Below are 17,567 nucleotides of genomic sequence, written 5' to 3'. Positions count from 1 at the left end.
AGCAAAGATAGATAGCCCTATTTGTTTGATTAGACAAAACCAAAAATAAAATGAGCACTAAGTAAGTGCCCATAAGAACCATGCTGGGTTCAGACACTGCTAGAAATCAGGGCACTGTGTCCATGGCAGCTGCTTCTCCAGCAGGGTCTCCACTTGTACATGTAGTCTTTCTTTTAATTTTTCTTTTCTTTTCCTTCTTTTTTCAGAAAGGCAAAGAAACAGAGAGAAGAGAGCTCTTTCATCTGCTGGTTCATTCACTAAATGCCCACGACAGCCAAAGCCAGGAGCCAGGAGCTCCATCCAGATCTCCCACATTGGGGTCAGGGACACAAGGACTTGAGCCATCGCGTGCTGCCTCCCAGGTTCGCCCTAGCAGGAAGCTGTATGGGAAACAGAGGAGCTGGGACTTGCTTCAGGCTCTCGGATATGGGACGTGGGTGCGCCAAACAGGGTCCCAACTGCTGCGCAAAAATACTTGTCCCCAAGTTTGTCTGCTTTTTACAGTAATTTATTTCATTTAAGTATTCCTCGAATGCTGTGTGACTTGGAGGCCAACACACACCGTATTTCTGTTGTTCTCAGCTTTGAGGAGGAAAAGCCAAGAAGCTACTAAGGGATTTCTTTAGGAAACAATTTCCTAGGTAACCATGGTCTGATAGGCTCAGCCTACTTCTTAGCTGTCCACAGTATTTAACAAAGAAAAGCAAGGTTCTCAGGTCTCTGAAGCAAGCCAAGTTAAAGAAGGGTCGCCTTATTTTCAAAATGCTATGCTTAAGGAAAAAACAAAAACAAAAACAAAAACAAAAAACAGGACTGGCGCTATAGCACATGGGTTAAAGCCCTGGCCTGAAATACCGGCATCCCATATGGGCACCGGTTCGAGACCCAGCTGCTCTTCTTCCAATCCAGCTGTCTGCTATGACCTGGGAAAGCAGTAGAAGATGGCCCAAGTCCTTGGTCCCCTGCACCCATGTGCGAGACCCTGAAGAAGCTCCTGGCTCCTGGCTTCGGGCTTCGGATCAGCACAGCTCCAGCTGTTGCGGCCATCTGGGGAGTAAACCATCGGATGGAAGACCTCTCTCTCTCTCTCTCTCTCTCTCTGCCTCTCCTCTCGCTCTGTGTAACTCTGACTTTCAAATAAATAAATAAATCTTTAAAAAAAAAAAAAACCTTCCAAGAACATATATTGAAATAGAAAGGGGTTTTGGTAAGCCTGACAAATCCCTCAAGTATGACTTCCCTAGTAATAAGACAATGTTTTTTGTTTTGTTTTGTTTTTAATGTTTGACAGGCAGAGTGGATAGTTAGAGAGAGAGAGACAGAGAGAAAGGTCTTCCTTTGCTGTTGGTTCACCCTCCAATGGCCGCCGCAGGCGGCACACCACTCTGATCCAAAGCCAGGAGCCAGGTGCTTCTCCTGGTCTCCCATGCGGGTGCAGGGCCCAAGCACTTGGGCCATCCTCCACTGCACTCCCGGGCCATAGCAGAGTGCTGGCCTGGAAGAGGGGCAACCGGGACAGAATCCGGCACCCCGACCGGGACTAGAACCTGGTGTGCTGGCGCCGCAAGGTGGAGTATTAGCCTGTTGAGCCACGGCGCCGGCCAATACAATGTTTTATACCTTTGTGCTTCCCTTGGTACCTTGTCCCACTAATTTACTTGCCTTTGGTTTATCAAGAAAATCAAATTTCCCAGGAAAACTTCATTCATCAAGCTTCCTTGTTAATCTACACTTAACTGTCCTTTAAAATATTTTGCCCAAAATTCATCCTTTATTAAAGGTTCATTTCAATGACTGTAATTTCTCAAAATGGAAAGTACATATCCAAGTACCTACTGTGCATGTTTGCATTTTTAATTATTTTCTCCTAATTTTTTGGATATGTTCCAGGTAGGACATTGGTTGCATGAAAAATATTTCATATTTGAAACTAACCAATATCCTAGTATCCATTGAGATAACGAGGGATCCCCAAAGGAGACTGGGAATCGCTGAGGGAGATCTGTGAACAGCCCTACCTTGAGGAAAAGCGTACACATCCGTAGCTTCCTCCTGGTATACCCCAGGAGCCTGAGCGCCGGGCCCACCTGTTTCTTGGTTTGGTTCTGGAAAGCATTCTTTAGGCACATCCTTATTTCTGTAGGTCTTAGTAGACAGGTCTTCAGGCCCAGGTGTCTCTTGGTCTATAGCGGGTGAGTATTCTGCAGGTTCCGGTGGTTCTTGCTCTGGTTCAGGTGAGTATTCTGCAGGTTCCGGTGGTTCTTGCTCCGATTCAGGTGAGTATTCTGTGGGGCCAGGTGTTTCTTGCTCTGGTTCAGGTGAGTATTCTGCAGGGCCAGGTGTTTCTTGCTCTGGTTCAGGTGAATATTCTGCCGGGCCAGGTGGTTCTTGATCTGTAGCAGAAGCAGGTACTTCTTGGATTGTTTCATGTAAGGGGGCGTTAGGCCCAGCAATTTCTTTACAGGTTTTATGAGAAAAACATTCAGGTTCCACTGTTCCTTGGTGTGTTTTTGTAGAAAGGTCTTTAGGCACAGCTACCTCCTGTGCTGTAGGGAAGAAGCCTTCCGTGTCGGCGATCCCTTGATCTGGTTCAGAATCAAACTGCTCTCCAGCTGTTTGGGGGTGCATGTCAGGGGCAGAGCCCTGGGGCACATCTGGTGTGGGGGGTGCTTCAGGAGCGCACCCTTCCAGGCTGGCTCTGCCTTCGGATGGTGCAGGAGGAAGAGTTTGGGGTGTGGTTGCCTCTTGGCACATTCCAGGAGACAGATCTTCAGGCTCGGCCACATCTTGGTGCACTGTGAAAGGATGGTGCTGAAGTCCAGCTGTTTCTGGGCACACGTTAGAAGAGTCTTCAGGCTCGGCCACATCTTGGTGCACTGCGAAAGGATGGTGCTGAAGTCCAGCTGTTTCTGGGCACATGTTAGAAGAGTCTTCAGGCTCGGCCACATCTTGGTGCACTGCGAAAGGATGGTGCTGAAGTCCAGCTGTTTCTGGGCACATTTGCGGAGAAGCATCTTCTGGGGCGGCCGTATCGTGGCAGGTGTCAGAAGGTTGGCTTTGTACCACTACTTCTTGGTACTTAGAAGGGTTTTCCTGGGCCATGGTGCTTTCTTGGGGTATTTCAGGAAAATCCTCCTCAGGCATAACTTGCTGTAGGGAGGCCACTGGGGGAGAGGCTGTCACGCCTCCAGGAAGCTCCGGTTCTTTCTCTGCGGGTACCAGTGCCTTCTCCATTGCTTCTACCTGGGACTGAGGCTCCTCCTTCTGTTTAGTATTTTGTTGTCTCTTTCTGCCTCTTTGATTTCTTTTCCCTGTACTCTGCCACTTGCGTTTTTTCTGTTCTCTGTGGAGAGATCAGAAATAGGATTGTCAGCAATGGGACTACAGAATTCAAATAAATGCTTGTACTGAACAGCCTTGTTAGGCAACCCTGGACAAGTCCCTAATCTCTTTGGGCTGCAGTCTCCTTGTTTGTAAAACAAAGGAGCAGGGCTAGGCATTCTCAATTGTTAGGACGACAAATGCACCCCAGAACGTAGTGGCACTAACGCCTTGCTCTCCAGGAACCTTCCAGAAAGTGTGAAGTTTTGTGTACGTGTGTGTGTGTGTGTGTAACAACATATAGGAGGGCATTTCAAAAATGTCATGAAAAATGCATACAATGAAAAAACTGTGGATTTCAAAAACACTTTTGCAGCAAATAAAATTATTTTTCAATTCCAGTTTTTTGTTATTTTTTAAGATTTATCTATTTGTTTTTTTAAAGATTTATTTATTCATTTGAAAATCAAAGTTACACAGAGAGACATAGAGAGGCAGAGAGAGAGAGTCTTCCATCTGCTGGTTCACTCCCCAATTGGCCACAACGGCCGGAGCTGCACCAATCCCAAGCCAGGAGCCAGCAGTTTCTTCCGGGTCTCCCATGTGGGTGCAGGGGCCCAAGGACTTGGCTTATCTTCCACTGCTTTCCCAGGCCATAGCAGAGAGCTGGATCAGACATGGAGCAGCCAGGACTCGAACCAGTGCCCATATGGGATGCTGGCACTGCAGGTGGCAGCTTTACCCACTACACCACAGCGCCGGCCCCGATTTATGTATTTATTTGAAAGCTAGAACAACAGATAAACAAGGAGAGAGACAGAGAGAGAAAGAGAGATCCTCTGTTTGCTAGTTTACTCCCCAAGTGGCCACAACACCCAGGTCGGGACCAGGCTGAAACAAGGAGGCAGGAATTTCATCCTGTTCTCCCACATGGGCAGCAAGAGTCCAAGCACCTGGGTCATCTGCCACTGCCTTCCCCTCCCCAAGCACATTAGCAGGAAGCTGGATCAGAAGCAGAGTAGCCAGGACTCAAACCGGCACTCTGATATGGGATGGCAGTGTTGCAAGCAGCAGCCTCACCTGTTGCATCACAACACCAGTCCCTTAATTCCCTTTTTCCACAAACTTTTTTTTTTCAAAGTCAAAGAAACAGAGAGAGATCTTCCTTCCACTGCTTCATTCCCAAAATGCATGCAAGAGTCAGGGCTGGGCCAGGCTGAAGCCAGGAGCCCAAATCTCCATCCAGCTCTCCTACATGGGCAGCAGGAACCCTGGTATTTGAGTGATCATCTACTGCCTCCCAGGGTGCCCATTAGCTGGAAGCGGAGATGGGACTTGAACCTAGGCACTCCAAAATGGGATATGGTTGCATCCCAAGCAGCAACTTGACTGCTGTGTCAAACACCCACCGCCATGAACTTTCTTGGAGTGCCCTCATACTTAAAGTTTGGTTATGGAAAATGGATTACTCCCATTACAAATTAATGAATGGCATTCTGGCTTCCACACTGGCCTCTTTGGGTTTAGTCCGTGTGAATTCGCCCACTATTCCCTGGGTAAACTGACCCCATGGATTTATGGGCCTGCAGCCCAGACGTGGCTCCTCACCTGTGCAGGCTGCATGAGCTGTATGTATGACGTAAAAGGGCATTTCAGAAAGGTCATGGAAAATGGAACTGAAAGGTAAACTTATTTTGGTGTAAAAAATGTTGAAAGTCATGCCGTTTTTTCATAATACACATTTCCCGTGAACTTTCTGAAGATCCCTTACAGGCATAGATTTAATTTTTTTGTGCCAAAAATAGATTCAAAATTCCACTTGACACAAACTTTCTGAAATACCCTTACCATGTCTTGCTTATCTAATACAGTATCTTGTACAAAGAATGCACAGTAGCTACAGTACACACTGTAAGCCGAGTCCCATGGAATGACACAAGAGGCCATGTTCTACCCACTCCTACTTAATAGACAAAAGATCTAGGAGATAAAAGGATTGCAAGGAAGTTGCAGCCAATGACAAATTGTTAGGCACTGCAAATATAACCAAATACAGATGGCTAATACAGATGGGCCGAGGGGTGGGAGGAAGGGACTATAAATAAGCCTTTCATCATTCGTCTAACCCTATTGAAATGCTGTTCTGTGCTACCTGCTCCAGGGAGCTTTCTCTAACAGACCACAGGACTGGAATGTTCTCCCTCTTAACATGCCTGTGGTAAGCAGTGTGAGGACTAAGCTGAAGGCAAGGCCCATAGGCCGCCTCGTCCTGCAGCCATTTCTGAAGAAGCCATATTTTTCAAAAGCTAGACATTCTTTGGAGACACAATCAGTATGTCGACTACCTTTAATAGTGCTCACCATTCCTGCACACTTAAAGCATGTGTATCCTGTTCTACTTTTTGTGCTTAAAAATTTTGCATACTCAGAAAGTTTTTTAAAAGAGTACCTTGCCAAAACCAGTTTGAAGTCACTATCAAAAAGATATGTATGTGAGAGGACAGTAAAAAATAAATACTAAAAATTGAAGACAGGACCCTGGCCTGAAGTGCTGCCATCCCATATGGGCGCTGGTTCGAGATCCAGCTGCTCTTCTTCCAATCCAGCTCTCTGCTATGGCCTGAGAAGGCAGTAGAAGATGGCCCAAGTCCTTGGGCCCCTGCACCCATGTGCGAGACCTGGAGGAAGCTCCTGGCTCCTGGCTTCGGATCGGCACAGCTCCAGCCGTTGCGGCTAATTGGGGAGTGAACCATTGGATGGAGGACCTCTCTCTCTCTGCCTCTCTTCTCTCTCTGTGTAACTCTTTCAAATAAATAAAAAAAAATTTTTTAAAAGTAAAAAAAAAAAAAGTGAAGACAGGAGCTGGTGTTGCTGCACAGTGGGTTAAGCCACTACCTGTAATGCCAACACCCCATAAGAGCCCAGTTTCGAATCCCGGCTGCTCCACATGAGATCCAGCTCCCTGCTAACGCAGCTGGGAAAGCAGTAGAAGATGGCCCAAGTGCCCATTACCCATGTGGGAGACTCGGTTGAAACTCTTGGCTCCTAACTTTGGCTTGGGAAGCCGCAGTTGTTGCAGTTTTTGGGAAGTGAACCAAAACTCTGTCTCTCTCTTTCTCTCTCTCTCTTTCTCTCTCTCTCTCTCTCTCTCTCTCTCTCTTTCATACATACCCTCTCTCTGTAACTCCACCTTACAAATAAATAAATAAATATTTTAAAAATTGAGGGGCCGGCATTGTGGCACTCAGGGTAAAGCTGCGACATCTGTGTCACTGGAATCCTATATGGGCTCTGGTTTGTGTCCCAGATTCTCCACTTCTGATCCAGCTCCCAGCTAATGGCTCTGGGAGAAGGAGTGGAAGGCGGCCCAACTCTTTGGACCCCTGCTGTCCACTTGGGAGTCCCAGATGGAGTTCCAGGTTCCTGGGTTCAGCCTGACCCAGTCCTAGCCATTGCAGCCATTTTTGGAGTGAACCAGCAGATGGAAGATCACTTTCTCTCCTTCTCTGTCTGTCCCTCTCTCTGTAACTCTGCCTTTCAAATAAATACATCTTTTTAAAAAGAGAGCTGAAGACAAACAGAAAATCTGGAGATGATGAGTATGCACTCAGCACTGTGAACTATTACTCAAAGTAACTAAGGTAACAAGAGATAAATGACCAAGTTCTTATTGCCAGCTCACCAAAAAAAAAAAAAAAAAAAAAAAAAAAAAAAAAAAAGATGAGAGTTGAGTTCTTCAGAAAACACTTATTTTTCCCTCTAGATATTAAACACTAAATAATTAGTTATGTAGATCTCTCTATGAGATCTAATGGCCTATGTCTTCCCTGGTAGTTTTCCAAAAGACTATATATATATATATATATATATATACACACACACATACATACACACACACATATATATATATAGGGGGCGGTGCTGTGGCATAGCAGGTAAAGCTGCCGTCTGCAGGGCTGGCATCCCATTTGGGTACCGGTTCAAGTCCCAGTGGCTCCTCTTCCGATCCAGCTCTCTGCTATGGCCTGGGAAAGCAGAGAAGATGGCCCACATGCTTGGGCCTCCGCAGCCCCATGAGAGGCCTGGGTGAAGCTCCTGGCTCCTGGTTTTGGATATGCCCAGCTCCAGCTATTATGGACATTGAGGAATAAAGCAGTGGATGGAAGACTTTCTCTCTCTCTCTCTCTCTCTCTCTCTGCCTCTGCCTCTGCCTCTCTGTAACTCTACTTTTCAAATAAATAAACAAAGCACACACACACACATATATGTATATGTATATGTATATGTATATGTATATGTATATAGCCTAAGCTTGAGTATGCACTCTCTCGAGATTGTGGGCACTTGGCCTCCGCTTGCCATGGCTCATTTATAAGTAAAGAGAGGCAAATAACATCTGCCCAACTTCACGTGGTGGGTCTAAGAATTACACATGACTTACATGAATAAATTATTCAAATATGGCATAAAAGCATACCTCTAATATTAGCATGGGGAACACAAGTGCTTCCTATGTGTCAAATATGACAGTTCAAGGACTACTTCTTCTGATAGCTCAAATGATCTTCCCCACCTACACAGGAGATACTATTATCTCCATTTTGCAGATGCCAAAACTAAGGCACAGAGGAGTTGAGTAACTTGGCCAAGGTCAATGGGTAGGCAATGGAGGAGCCAGGCTTCAAATCCAGTTCATTCTGGCTCTAAGAACAAGGCTCTTCCCGCTGGCACTCCACCGCTTCTCTCTGAAACTACTAGGGTTTCACTGCATAGGCTATTTTGTGGTGAGAAGAGAGGGCACCCTCCCCAGTGCCACCAGAGCAAGTGCAGCCAGCAGCCTCACCAAGGTGCCATCAGTTAGTGAATTCCTCAGCCCATAAGCTTAGCAAACTAATTCTGGCAGGACACCAAGACCAGCTCCATGCACCAGGGGCAGAGCTCATCAACCAGACTTGGAGGGAGAAACCTAAAGCAACCATGAGAAATGCAGAGCCACACAGAGAGAATCATCGGGCAAGCAAATGAACGCACCCTTTTCCTGTAGGCAAGCACTAGGGAAGCCAGGTTTTGGTCATAAGCTTGCTTAGTGGGTGTGGAGTTATGGAAGCTCACTGGTTCATCTTCACCTACCCCAGGACCCAAGCACAGAAGCCTCTCCTGTGAAACAGTAGATGCCTGGGACAAAAGGCTCAAAGCCCTATGCAAACAGCCATTGGAACTGCGGATGGCCTAGGCAGGCAGCTCGCTGAGGCTGGAGGCGGCTCAGAGGAGAATGAAAAATGCAAAAGAGACAGCAGCACTGCAGGTTTACAGACGCTGAGACCAGAGCGCTGAGCCACCCAAGGGAGCGCAGGAGGAAGTGCCAGCTGCCACTTGGTGGAGAGCTTGGCAAGGCGGGTGCTGTGCTTCTCTGGGTCGGGGGAGCCCTGGATGCAGGCTGGAGAGGATCCTGCCTGAAGGCTTTTTCCTTTCCTGCCAAAGGTTTAAATTCTCGTCCCACTGTTCCGGCTCCTTTTTCCTAGGAAAACACATGAACCAACAGCTTCCACGTTGGACTGGCATCATTCTCCCACCTACCAATCACTCATAAGCCGAGTGGCGTTCTAGACACGGCTGATGGAGCAGAGCAGACAGTCCCGGAGTGGGACAGGGAAGAGTGAAAAAGCCCTTTTGCAGAATGAGTGCTGGGCTGACGTCACTGGTTCTCAGCTGGACGAGATTTTGCTTCTCTCCTCCCCACCACACCCGAGAAGACACCTGACAGTGTCAGGAGACGTTTTGGCTGCCACACTAGGGTGGGAGGTGGAGAGGTGCTATGGGCATCTAGAGGCCAGCAAGCACTACTGAGCATCCCACAACGAACCGCTAGCCTCCCCGTGACATCAATAGCACCAGGGTAGAAAACTCCAGCTGAAATGAATGTTGGTCTTTGATGCTGCGCCCTCTCCTTTTCCCTCTGCGAGCAAGCAAGGCCCCTGTTGTCACAGTCATATTCTAAATGAATGCAATTAGATGCTACCTGATTTATACTCATGTTCCTGTGCTCCACCCCATGAGTCCGAGAATTCGGAACTCCCAAATTCTTCGCCACTCACGTACAGACCACATTTTGGTTTACTCTGCAGAGAGTTAATCACACTCATTGAACAAAGGATTTTACTAATGGGAAACTTGGAGAAGGCTCTTGGGACCTTCCTCTAGGATGTCTCCCACACCCAACACCAAGATGCTTGTGTGTCCAGACGTCCAGAGTAGTGAAACCCCAGACCTCTATGCCGTATAAGACAGCTGCCCGGTGCTTTAATTAGAAGACACCTGGCCTAAAGTTTCTGTTCCCACCACTGCACTGTATGGCTTTAGGCGAGAGATTTCATCTATTGGAGGCTTAGTTTGCCTTTATCATAAAACAGAGATGACAGTGGCCAATTTTCAGGAGTGTGGAAAAGATGAGATGCAGCGCGAGCCAGTGTTCTGCACTACTGGACGTGTCACATTTGCTCCGTAAGGGTCCGTTCCCTCTCCCTGGTGGCGACCATACCCCAGCAGCCATTGCAAAGTCTGCTTCTCCTGTGCTTCCACTTTTCTTTTCCGGAGTTGTTCTCTGTTTCGCAAAATCCAGGTTCCAGTGACTTCTGTGGGATAAGAACATAGGAGAACATGATGAGCTGTGGCGTTAGTGGCAGAGCGGCAGAATTCCCTGTGCTGGGTTTTTCTCCTAGAGTTTTGAGGACAACGGCCATATTTTCGTTATCCTTGAAGCACTACAGCCAGCCTGTGGCAGACAACCAGACAACATCTTTGAATGAAAAACTCAGAGACAGGCTAGGCATTGTGGCACACCAAGGCGAGCCACTGCCTGGGCCTCTTCCCTCCCATCGCGGAGCACCGGTTCAAGCCCTGGCTGCTCTGCCTCCCATCCAGCTCCCTGCTGATGTGCCTGGGGAGCAGCAGATGAAGGTTCCAGTACTTAAGCCCTTGCCACTCATGTGGGAGACCAGGATGGAGCTCCCTGGCCTTGGCCTGGCCCAGCCCCAGCTCCTGTGAGCATCTGGGGAGTGAACCAGCAGATGGAAGATCTCTGACTCTTTCTCTGTCACTCTTTTGAATAAATACATAAATGTTTTGTTCAAAAGGCCAGAGACCTATTCAGACATGGCATGTGCTATTAACCCGTGCATTTCTTCAAAATAAATTTTATCTATGGAACAAGTACTTGGAAAGATCAGCCGTGTTCTACCTGATCATGATAACCTGTTTTCTAGTTTAGTCCTCATTTCAGACCAGGCCCTATCCTGTACAGAGTTGTAAGAGAGCGTGCCACAACTTCACCTTTCTCAACCTCACATTCTCTAAGAACTTTCCCATGATACAATGTTCACAATCTCAAGTTTAATGATGCATGACACTTGGCCTAGCTGCCTTTTCCTCATCCACCAGCCACTCCACTTGTACTGAGCGTCTAGGCTGTCGCCAGTTGTTTTCTGCCTTGTGTAACAGTACTACAACGAGTCTACTCTTTGCATCCTGTTATTTTTTTTTTTTTCCTTTCGGATTTCTCTGCCCTAGCATAGTGTTTCTCCAAGTCCTTAGGAACAGCAAGGGAGCTATGCAAAAGCCTCTGCTGCCACCCAGGTTTGAGGAGAGTTAATGGGACTGCGAGTAGAACTTCCAGAGTCTGTGGCGTGCTGCAGACCTGCCCTGGGGCACCCAGCGCATAGAATGAGCCCCGTGGGTGGCTCCACTCATTCTTAAGGGAGAAACTGAAACTTATTTTTTTTTACCAACTTTTTACCAACTTTCTTCCATGATGAATACAGCTAACAAACCACCGGTGGTTTTAGCACTGGGTGACAACTTTGTCACCAAAGGAAAGCACAGATTTTTTTCTTCTTATCTCATTACAATGATTGCAGATACCTTAAGATATCACTTACTGGATGATTTATTTGATTTAATACTATGATTAATAAATCCACCACATCATCTTATTATTTAGTGCAATTGTAAATAAGAACAAATACAAGAGTCTTCAAAAAGATCATAGAACACGTACAATATCTTGTAATTCCATTTTCCATGAACTTTTGAAGCCCCTTTGTATTATTATGTCATAATATATTTTTAAAAAGATTTATTTATTTGAAAGGCAGTTACAAGGAGAGAGGGAGAGACAGAGAGAAATTGATCTTCCATCCACTGGTTCACTCCCCAAATGGCTCCAATGGCCCTTGCTGGGAGCTTCACCCAGGTCTCCTGCAGGGGCCCAAGCACTTGGGCCATCTTGTGCTGGTATCCCCGGTGCATTAGCAGGGAGCTGGATCAGAAGTAGAGCAACCAGGACATGAACCAGAGCTCTTAGGGGATGTCGGCATCACAGGCAGCAGCTTAACCCTCTATACCACAACACCAGTCCAACACAATATTTTTATTTTGATAGCTGATCTTAGTACAATTTTTTGCTTTGTAAGCCTGTATATTTAGCCTTATGTGTTTCAAATTTTTATTCTAAATTAAATGCTAATCAGAATGCCAAGGAACTCCATGGAACAAAAAGTTCTAAAACACCATTCTAGGCCCAGGGTTTGGCCAAACACTTTGAGAAACACTGCTTTAGGACAGATCCAAGGGCTGAGAGCTCAGTGGTTCAGAACAAGCACTACCATGGTTCTCACCACCGACCGCCAATACCTCCGTGAAAATTACACCAGACTTACACCATCCAAGGAGCACAGGCCGTTCTTGTCCTGCTACAACCATCAGTATTGAATATTAGCTTTCATTCATGTGCATGTCATATTAAGAATGTATTTATTGCTACCTTATGTTCCTCTGGCTTACTGGAATCTTACCACGCAAGAGTATAGGAAGAGGCTCAATGATGGCCCCTTTATGCCAGACCCAGCAGGAAGACGAAGGTGCTCATAGCCCCGTCCTACCCACAGCCACCCCGTGAAGGTCCCTTGAGTTACCTGGAGACTTGGTCTCTCCTCGGTGAGTGTCAGGTGTCTCATGGGGCTTCGAATGACATCCGCCCTTTCCCAAATCCATCTTGCTGCACTGCCGTCCTGGTATTTGGTCTGACTTCCACCAGCAGCCTAAAAGCTTTTTTAAAACACCAAGAGCAACTAACACTTACCAAAAAAAAAAAAAAAAAAAAAAAAGCCCGCACGCACACAAGCCCGCTTGTCACTTGACTTCCCGCCTAGAGCTTTATCTGGTTGGACCACAGCTGCAGCTAATTCTTGCTTTCTTTATCGCACTGCACAGGTGTGAGGAGGGGAAATGGCTGGGCAGAGCCCTCACCCTCCAGCACACAGGGAACCCCGGGCCACAGCCGGCCAGCCACAGCACAGCCCCCAGGACCGCAGCCATTGGGTTGCATCCGCCAGGAAGTGTGTGGATTCCTTTCTAGGATGCCAAATGCCTTCTGTCCTCAAGACTGTGCCAAACCAGGCTGTGGTGGGGGCGGGGGAGGGGTCCCTTTTGACAGATGGAGGTGGCCGCCTGTAGAAGGAAGGCAGGGTGTTGCTTCCAAGCAGCTAAGTGGCTGGGCTGAGTTACCGCCCTTCTTTGTGACTCTTCCCCCATTAACAAAACCAGTAAATAATTGCTGTCTTGCCTACTGCAAGAATGTGAATGTGGAAATGTGAGTAATGGTTGTGAAAATTATGCAGAGTGCTACACTTGTGTGTGAAATTGATCTTATGTGGATTTCCTCTCTGTGACTTTTTTTCACCTTACTCTGTTGCAAAATAATGTAAAGCCTTGAAGTTTATGCTGTGACTTGGATAATAGACCTATGGAGCTGAATTAGGAATTCAGAGCATATTTGTGCCCTTTTTTGCTCACCCAGCCACAGACAGGTGATTGAAGATGACTAGTGAAATCCACCCCAGTGTAAGATCAGAAAGGATTTCTCAAAACAACCCAAAGTGACCATGTTATGTTCCAGGATTTAAGGCGAAATCAAAGGAACCATGCTTTCTCCCCGCGGCCACCCACCCTGGGCAGGCAGCAGGGAGGCCCAGCAGATCATGGTTCAGTGAGAAAGGAACACTTGACATCGTCTGCACGGGCAGCCAGGGCTGGGCAAGGCTGAAGCCAGGAGCCAGGAACCCCACCCCGGTCTCCCAGCTGGGAGACTGCAGGGTTAACAACGTGCTCTGAGTAGAGAGAATTACAGAGTTTGAGTTCCTTGTTGTCATTCTCCTGTCACTCGGTGACCTTGAGCCAGAAAACTTCCCTGAACGCCCCGTGGCCACCTGCTGAGCAAGGCTCTGTGCTCCGGGCACTGCAGGCTCATCTGGGAGCTGGCAGGTGCACCTTCATTGTGCAGACACAGTCTTCAGGTTCCTTGCGACCCGTGACAACCATTCTAAGTTGATTCCACTCCTGCTCCCCCTGCCCCATATCTGGAGCACAGTGTGGAGGAACTCCTAAGAGGGTGGGGTTTCAAATTAACAGTCAATTGAAGGCAATATTGGGTGGAGAGGCGAGTATAGACATCATGGAACAAACTAGATTGGAAGTTGGGCAAGGTGTCTCTGCTGTGATAAGCAGGCAGGCGCGGGAATTTGGGACAGACATAGCCCCAGAGTCACTTTAAGGCCATGGGCCACGGTCTCTTCTCTCTGTAGAAAACTTGAGAGTCTTTACCAGACTGAATGTGAGATGCTGGGCATAAGATATTGTTTAAAATGCTGCCTTGCTCTAGAGTTATTTGCATCTATGCACAGAACTCCCCTCTAAATTACAAACTCCCAGAGGGCAGCTACCGCTCCTGAGTCACCGCTCTATCCCTACAGTGCACTCTTGGGGGAGGCTTGACCCACAGGAGTCCCCTTCCCTCCCCGTGTGCAAGGCCAGTGTCCTGGATGTGCAGCCTGGGAAAGGACTGATGCTCTGGGAGTGGTTGATGCTGCTGTGACTTAGCAACGAGCATGCCATCCTCTGTTCCAGAGCTCTTCCGACTGTCACTCATTCTGTTCCCAACACGCTCCTCTGTGCGGGAGACACAGCCGTTACAAGGCAGTCCCTGCCCCCACGGGGCTTACGTTTTAATGGGGGTGAAGGAAACAATAAGCCACTCAATAAAATATTCATGTCTCAGATGGTGACAGGTGCTTTGGAGAAAAGCCGAGCCAGGAGCGATAGGATAAAGAGTGAGGGGGAGGTTGGTGGTGGCTGCTATTTTAAGTGGCGCAGTCAGGGAAGGCTTGACGGATGGGGTGACTGGTGAGCATCACCGGGGGCGGGGGCAGGGGAAAGGGGCCATTCCAGGCAGAGAGCACCAGCAAACGGCCTGAGGACAGGACGAGGGAGGGAGACGGGTCCAGGGAAGGAGCCTGCTGCCTTTGTCAGGATTTCTACCCTGGGACGGTCATGGTGTGGAGAGCAGGGGAGTGATGTGTCCAGCTTACACGTTGCAAGGAACATTGCACTTCCTGTGCGGGATGCAGGCAGAGGTGGAAGCATGGGGAATATCAGAGGGCTCCTGCAGTGACCCAGGTGGAGATGATGAAGGCTTTGGAGGAAGGCGCTGGTGGGGCAGGGGTCAGATGCTGGAGGGACTTACAAGTCGGATGTGGGTAAGAACTAAGGAGTCGAGGGTTTGGTACGAGCAACTGGAAGGATGGAGTTAGATTGCGCACAAAGAGGGCTGGGAGGAGCAGGCTTGGAGATGGGCAGGAGCTCCATGCTGGGCAGAAAACAGCAAAGCAGCAGCCAGTGAGGCAGAGGAAAACCAGAAAAGGGTGGCGACCTGGAAGCCACGTGGGAAAAATGATTCAAGGCGGAGGGAACCACTGCGCTGAAGTTTGCTAATAGGTGAAGTAAAGGAAGCATTGAGAACAGTCCTCGCAGTCCAGCTACGTGGAGCTCAGGATGGTTCAGTGACCTGGCCGAGTCCATCCAGGAAAGACAGGCTGTGCAAAAGGAAAACACCTGACTCCTTCGAAAACAACGGAGAATTTCAAGGGGGCTGCGGCAGGAGACAGAGCCCAGCACACAGCCCTCCTTTCACAAGTGTTTCATCGGATACTTACAGCAGGCTGACAAAGCAGCTATTATTATCCTCATTTTTCAGATCAGGAGTCTGGTGCTCGGGGTGTTGAGTGGTATAAATATAACCAAGGTCCTAGAGCGGGACTGAGCCCTTCAGCCCCCAGCTCTGGTCCTCTTCCTACTAAAACCAAAAGAAGGAAGGAGGGGCGGGGAGGGGAGGGGAGGGGAGGGAGTCCCTCTCCTGCCTCCTGGCCTTTTGGAGCAGGTGTAAGCATTGAGGCCATGTCAGTGCATTTCAGAGCCTGATTGATGCAGACAGAAGTTGGAGGCCAGGAAACACAGTGCTCAGAACTCCTGCCCCAGGGCTCTTTAGGATGTGGGTGAGAAGGGAGCAGAGGAAAAATAGCCCAGCCCCGAACTGGATACTGTTCTGCGGAAGCCGTGACCTGATAAAAGCGCCCCACAGCAGTGTCGGTTCAAGCTCTATTGATAGCATTAGAGGGCCCCCAAACCAGGGCGATGAGAGTCCTGCCATGCTTTGATTGGTCGCACGGTGGCTAGAGTGTCGCCCGTGAAGACCCTGTGGGTGGTATTTGAAAACCTGCAAGGGGGCGGGGGGGGGGGGGGAGCGCAGGGCTCTGCCGTTTCCTGGTTTCCTGGCTGTGTAGTTTGAGGGAAATCTCTTCCACTCTTTCTGATCCTCCGCTTCATCCCTTGTGAAACAGAGAAGAGCAGTATCTCACCGGGATTCCGTGGGGATAAAAGAGGTCCAGAGAGCTTTTTATAAAATGAGAAGCACTGTGCAGGTAGGAGGCCCCTAAGCTTGGCTGTGTGGATGGCATTATCCGAGGGGTTCTGAGGACACACACCCAGCCTTGTCCTAAAATCCCTGTGGGTGGCAGAGTCAAAGGAAGGAAGATATTGCACACTTGTTTTTGGTTTGTTTTGTTGTTTTTTGGTTTTTTTTGGTTGGTTGGTTTTTTATTCCTTTCTTTCCAGCACGTGGATCAAGCTTTGTTTCCCTGAGTGGGAAAGGCGAGTTTCTCGTTTCGCTCTCCGTCTGCTGATGCATGATAAATGAGCTGTCTCTGGTAAGACAGATGCTCCCTCGCTCGCGCTGATAACATGTTCCATCGCCGTAGAACGGCTGTAGCCTCTCAACCCAGTTTGCTCCACAGTCCCTCCCCTGGCCGCCTCCTGCCAGGGTTGCCTTCTGTTGCTTGAAGTACAGGCCAATGAAGGTCTCTGAAGGAGCATTGGTGAGTGGTGGTGGTCCGTCGCAAGCACAGTTCTGCTCGCACCCTGAGCCGCCGCCACCTCTCTGTCCCTCCATTTTTGGAGGGAACTTTTGGAACCAACAGTGTGTTCTCAGTACCTCCGTTCTGTCCCACGCCACTTCCTGCCTCTGCACCTGAGACCTCATTTCGTCCTCCACGTGTTAATTGTCTCCTAAGTCGTCGATTTCCCAATGGCCAAACCCAGCGGTCACGTCACCTTCTCTCGGAACTTCTCTGCAGCGCGCCATCTCTCGGAGCGCTTCTACCCTCCTTGAAACTCGCTCTGCTCTGGGCTTCTCGGATGGTGTGTTCTTCACCTCCCTTCCTCTTCCATCCTCACAGCTTTTTCTCTCCCTCCCTTCAGCCGTGAGAGGCGCTTATCCGAGAATGAATCTCTGAACTTTTTTCCTATGTGCTCTCACCCCTCTTAGAGATCCAACTTCATGCCTGTAGCTATTGCCCCTGCACAGGTGGCTTCTACATCCCTGTCTGAGCTCTGTGGTCATTTCTCAAGGGTCTCTTGGCTATCACTCCCTAGCTGGATGTCCCACCACATCTCAAACTCGGCAAGGCCAAGGCAATCTTACCTCGCCCCCAACACTGAACTCTCCTGTGCCTGCTTTCTTTGGGCTGGTAGCACCGTGCCCCGGCTCTCCAGTTTGGTAAATCCCCATGGGTCTGCCACCTCACTCTGTCTCTCAGATCCAGCCGAATACATACAAATCTCTCAGTCCCTTCTTCCCAGGGTCCCACATGCTCATTCCCTCTCCCCGTTCCACATCACCATCCCAGACGGGGGCCTCAACTTTGCCATGGACGAGTTAGAAGAGCTGTACCTGCTCCCATCACCCCTCACCCTCCCCAGTCCAGCCCTCAACACGGCCAGGACACCCCTCCTTCAGCTGCCTCTGCACAGTCACCACTCTGTAGACTCCTGTAAAGTCTCAGAACGGCCGGCACAGGAGG

The 17,567-nt window shown here is 48.8% G+C and overlaps 1 protein-coding gene across 1 annotated transcript; it reads right to left on the bottom strand.

The window, feature by feature from the left end:
- Nucleotides 1–666: 666 nt before the first annotated feature.
- HEMGN (hemogen) lies at nucleotides 667–12,369 on the bottom strand. The gene is made up of 5 exons (XM_062206724.1): nucleotides 12,291–12,369; nucleotides 9,860–9,953; nucleotides 2,413–3,343; nucleotides 2,019–2,349; nucleotides 667–677 (listed from the first exon to the last, which is right to left on the bottom strand). Exons 1-5 carry the CDS (start codon nucleotides 12,367–12,369, stop codon nucleotides 667–669), a joined length of 1,446 nt encoding a protein of 481 aa, XP_062062708.1.
- Between the last annotated feature and the right edge of the window lie 5,198 nt (nucleotides 12,370–17,567).

Source organism: Lepus europaeus, chromosome 12 (assembly GCF_033115175.1).
Source record: "Lepus europaeus isolate LE1 chromosome 12, mLepTim1.pri, whole genome shotgun sequence".
NCBI lineage: Eukaryota > Metazoa > Chordata > Mammalia > Lagomorpha > Leporidae > Lepus > Lepus europaeus.
Note: the sequence above shows the minus strand (reverse complement) of the source record. Positions and strands in the feature narration are given on the sequence as shown.

Excerpts from the sequence above, each read along its gene's own strand:
- HEMGN (XM_062206724.1), bottom strand. The coding sequence starts at position 12,369 with ATGGATTTGGGAAAGGGCGGATGTCATTCGAAGCCCCATGAGACACCT. Across the intron at positions 3,344-9,859 it reads ACTTTGCAATGGCTGCTGGG|AGAACAGAAAAAACGCAAGT; the intron begins GTATGGTCGCCA and ends ATCTCTCCACAG. Across the intron at positions 2,350-2,412 it reads TACATGAAACAATCCAAGAA|CAAGAAACACCTGGCCCTGC; the intron begins GTACCTGCTTCT and ends CCTGAACCAGAG.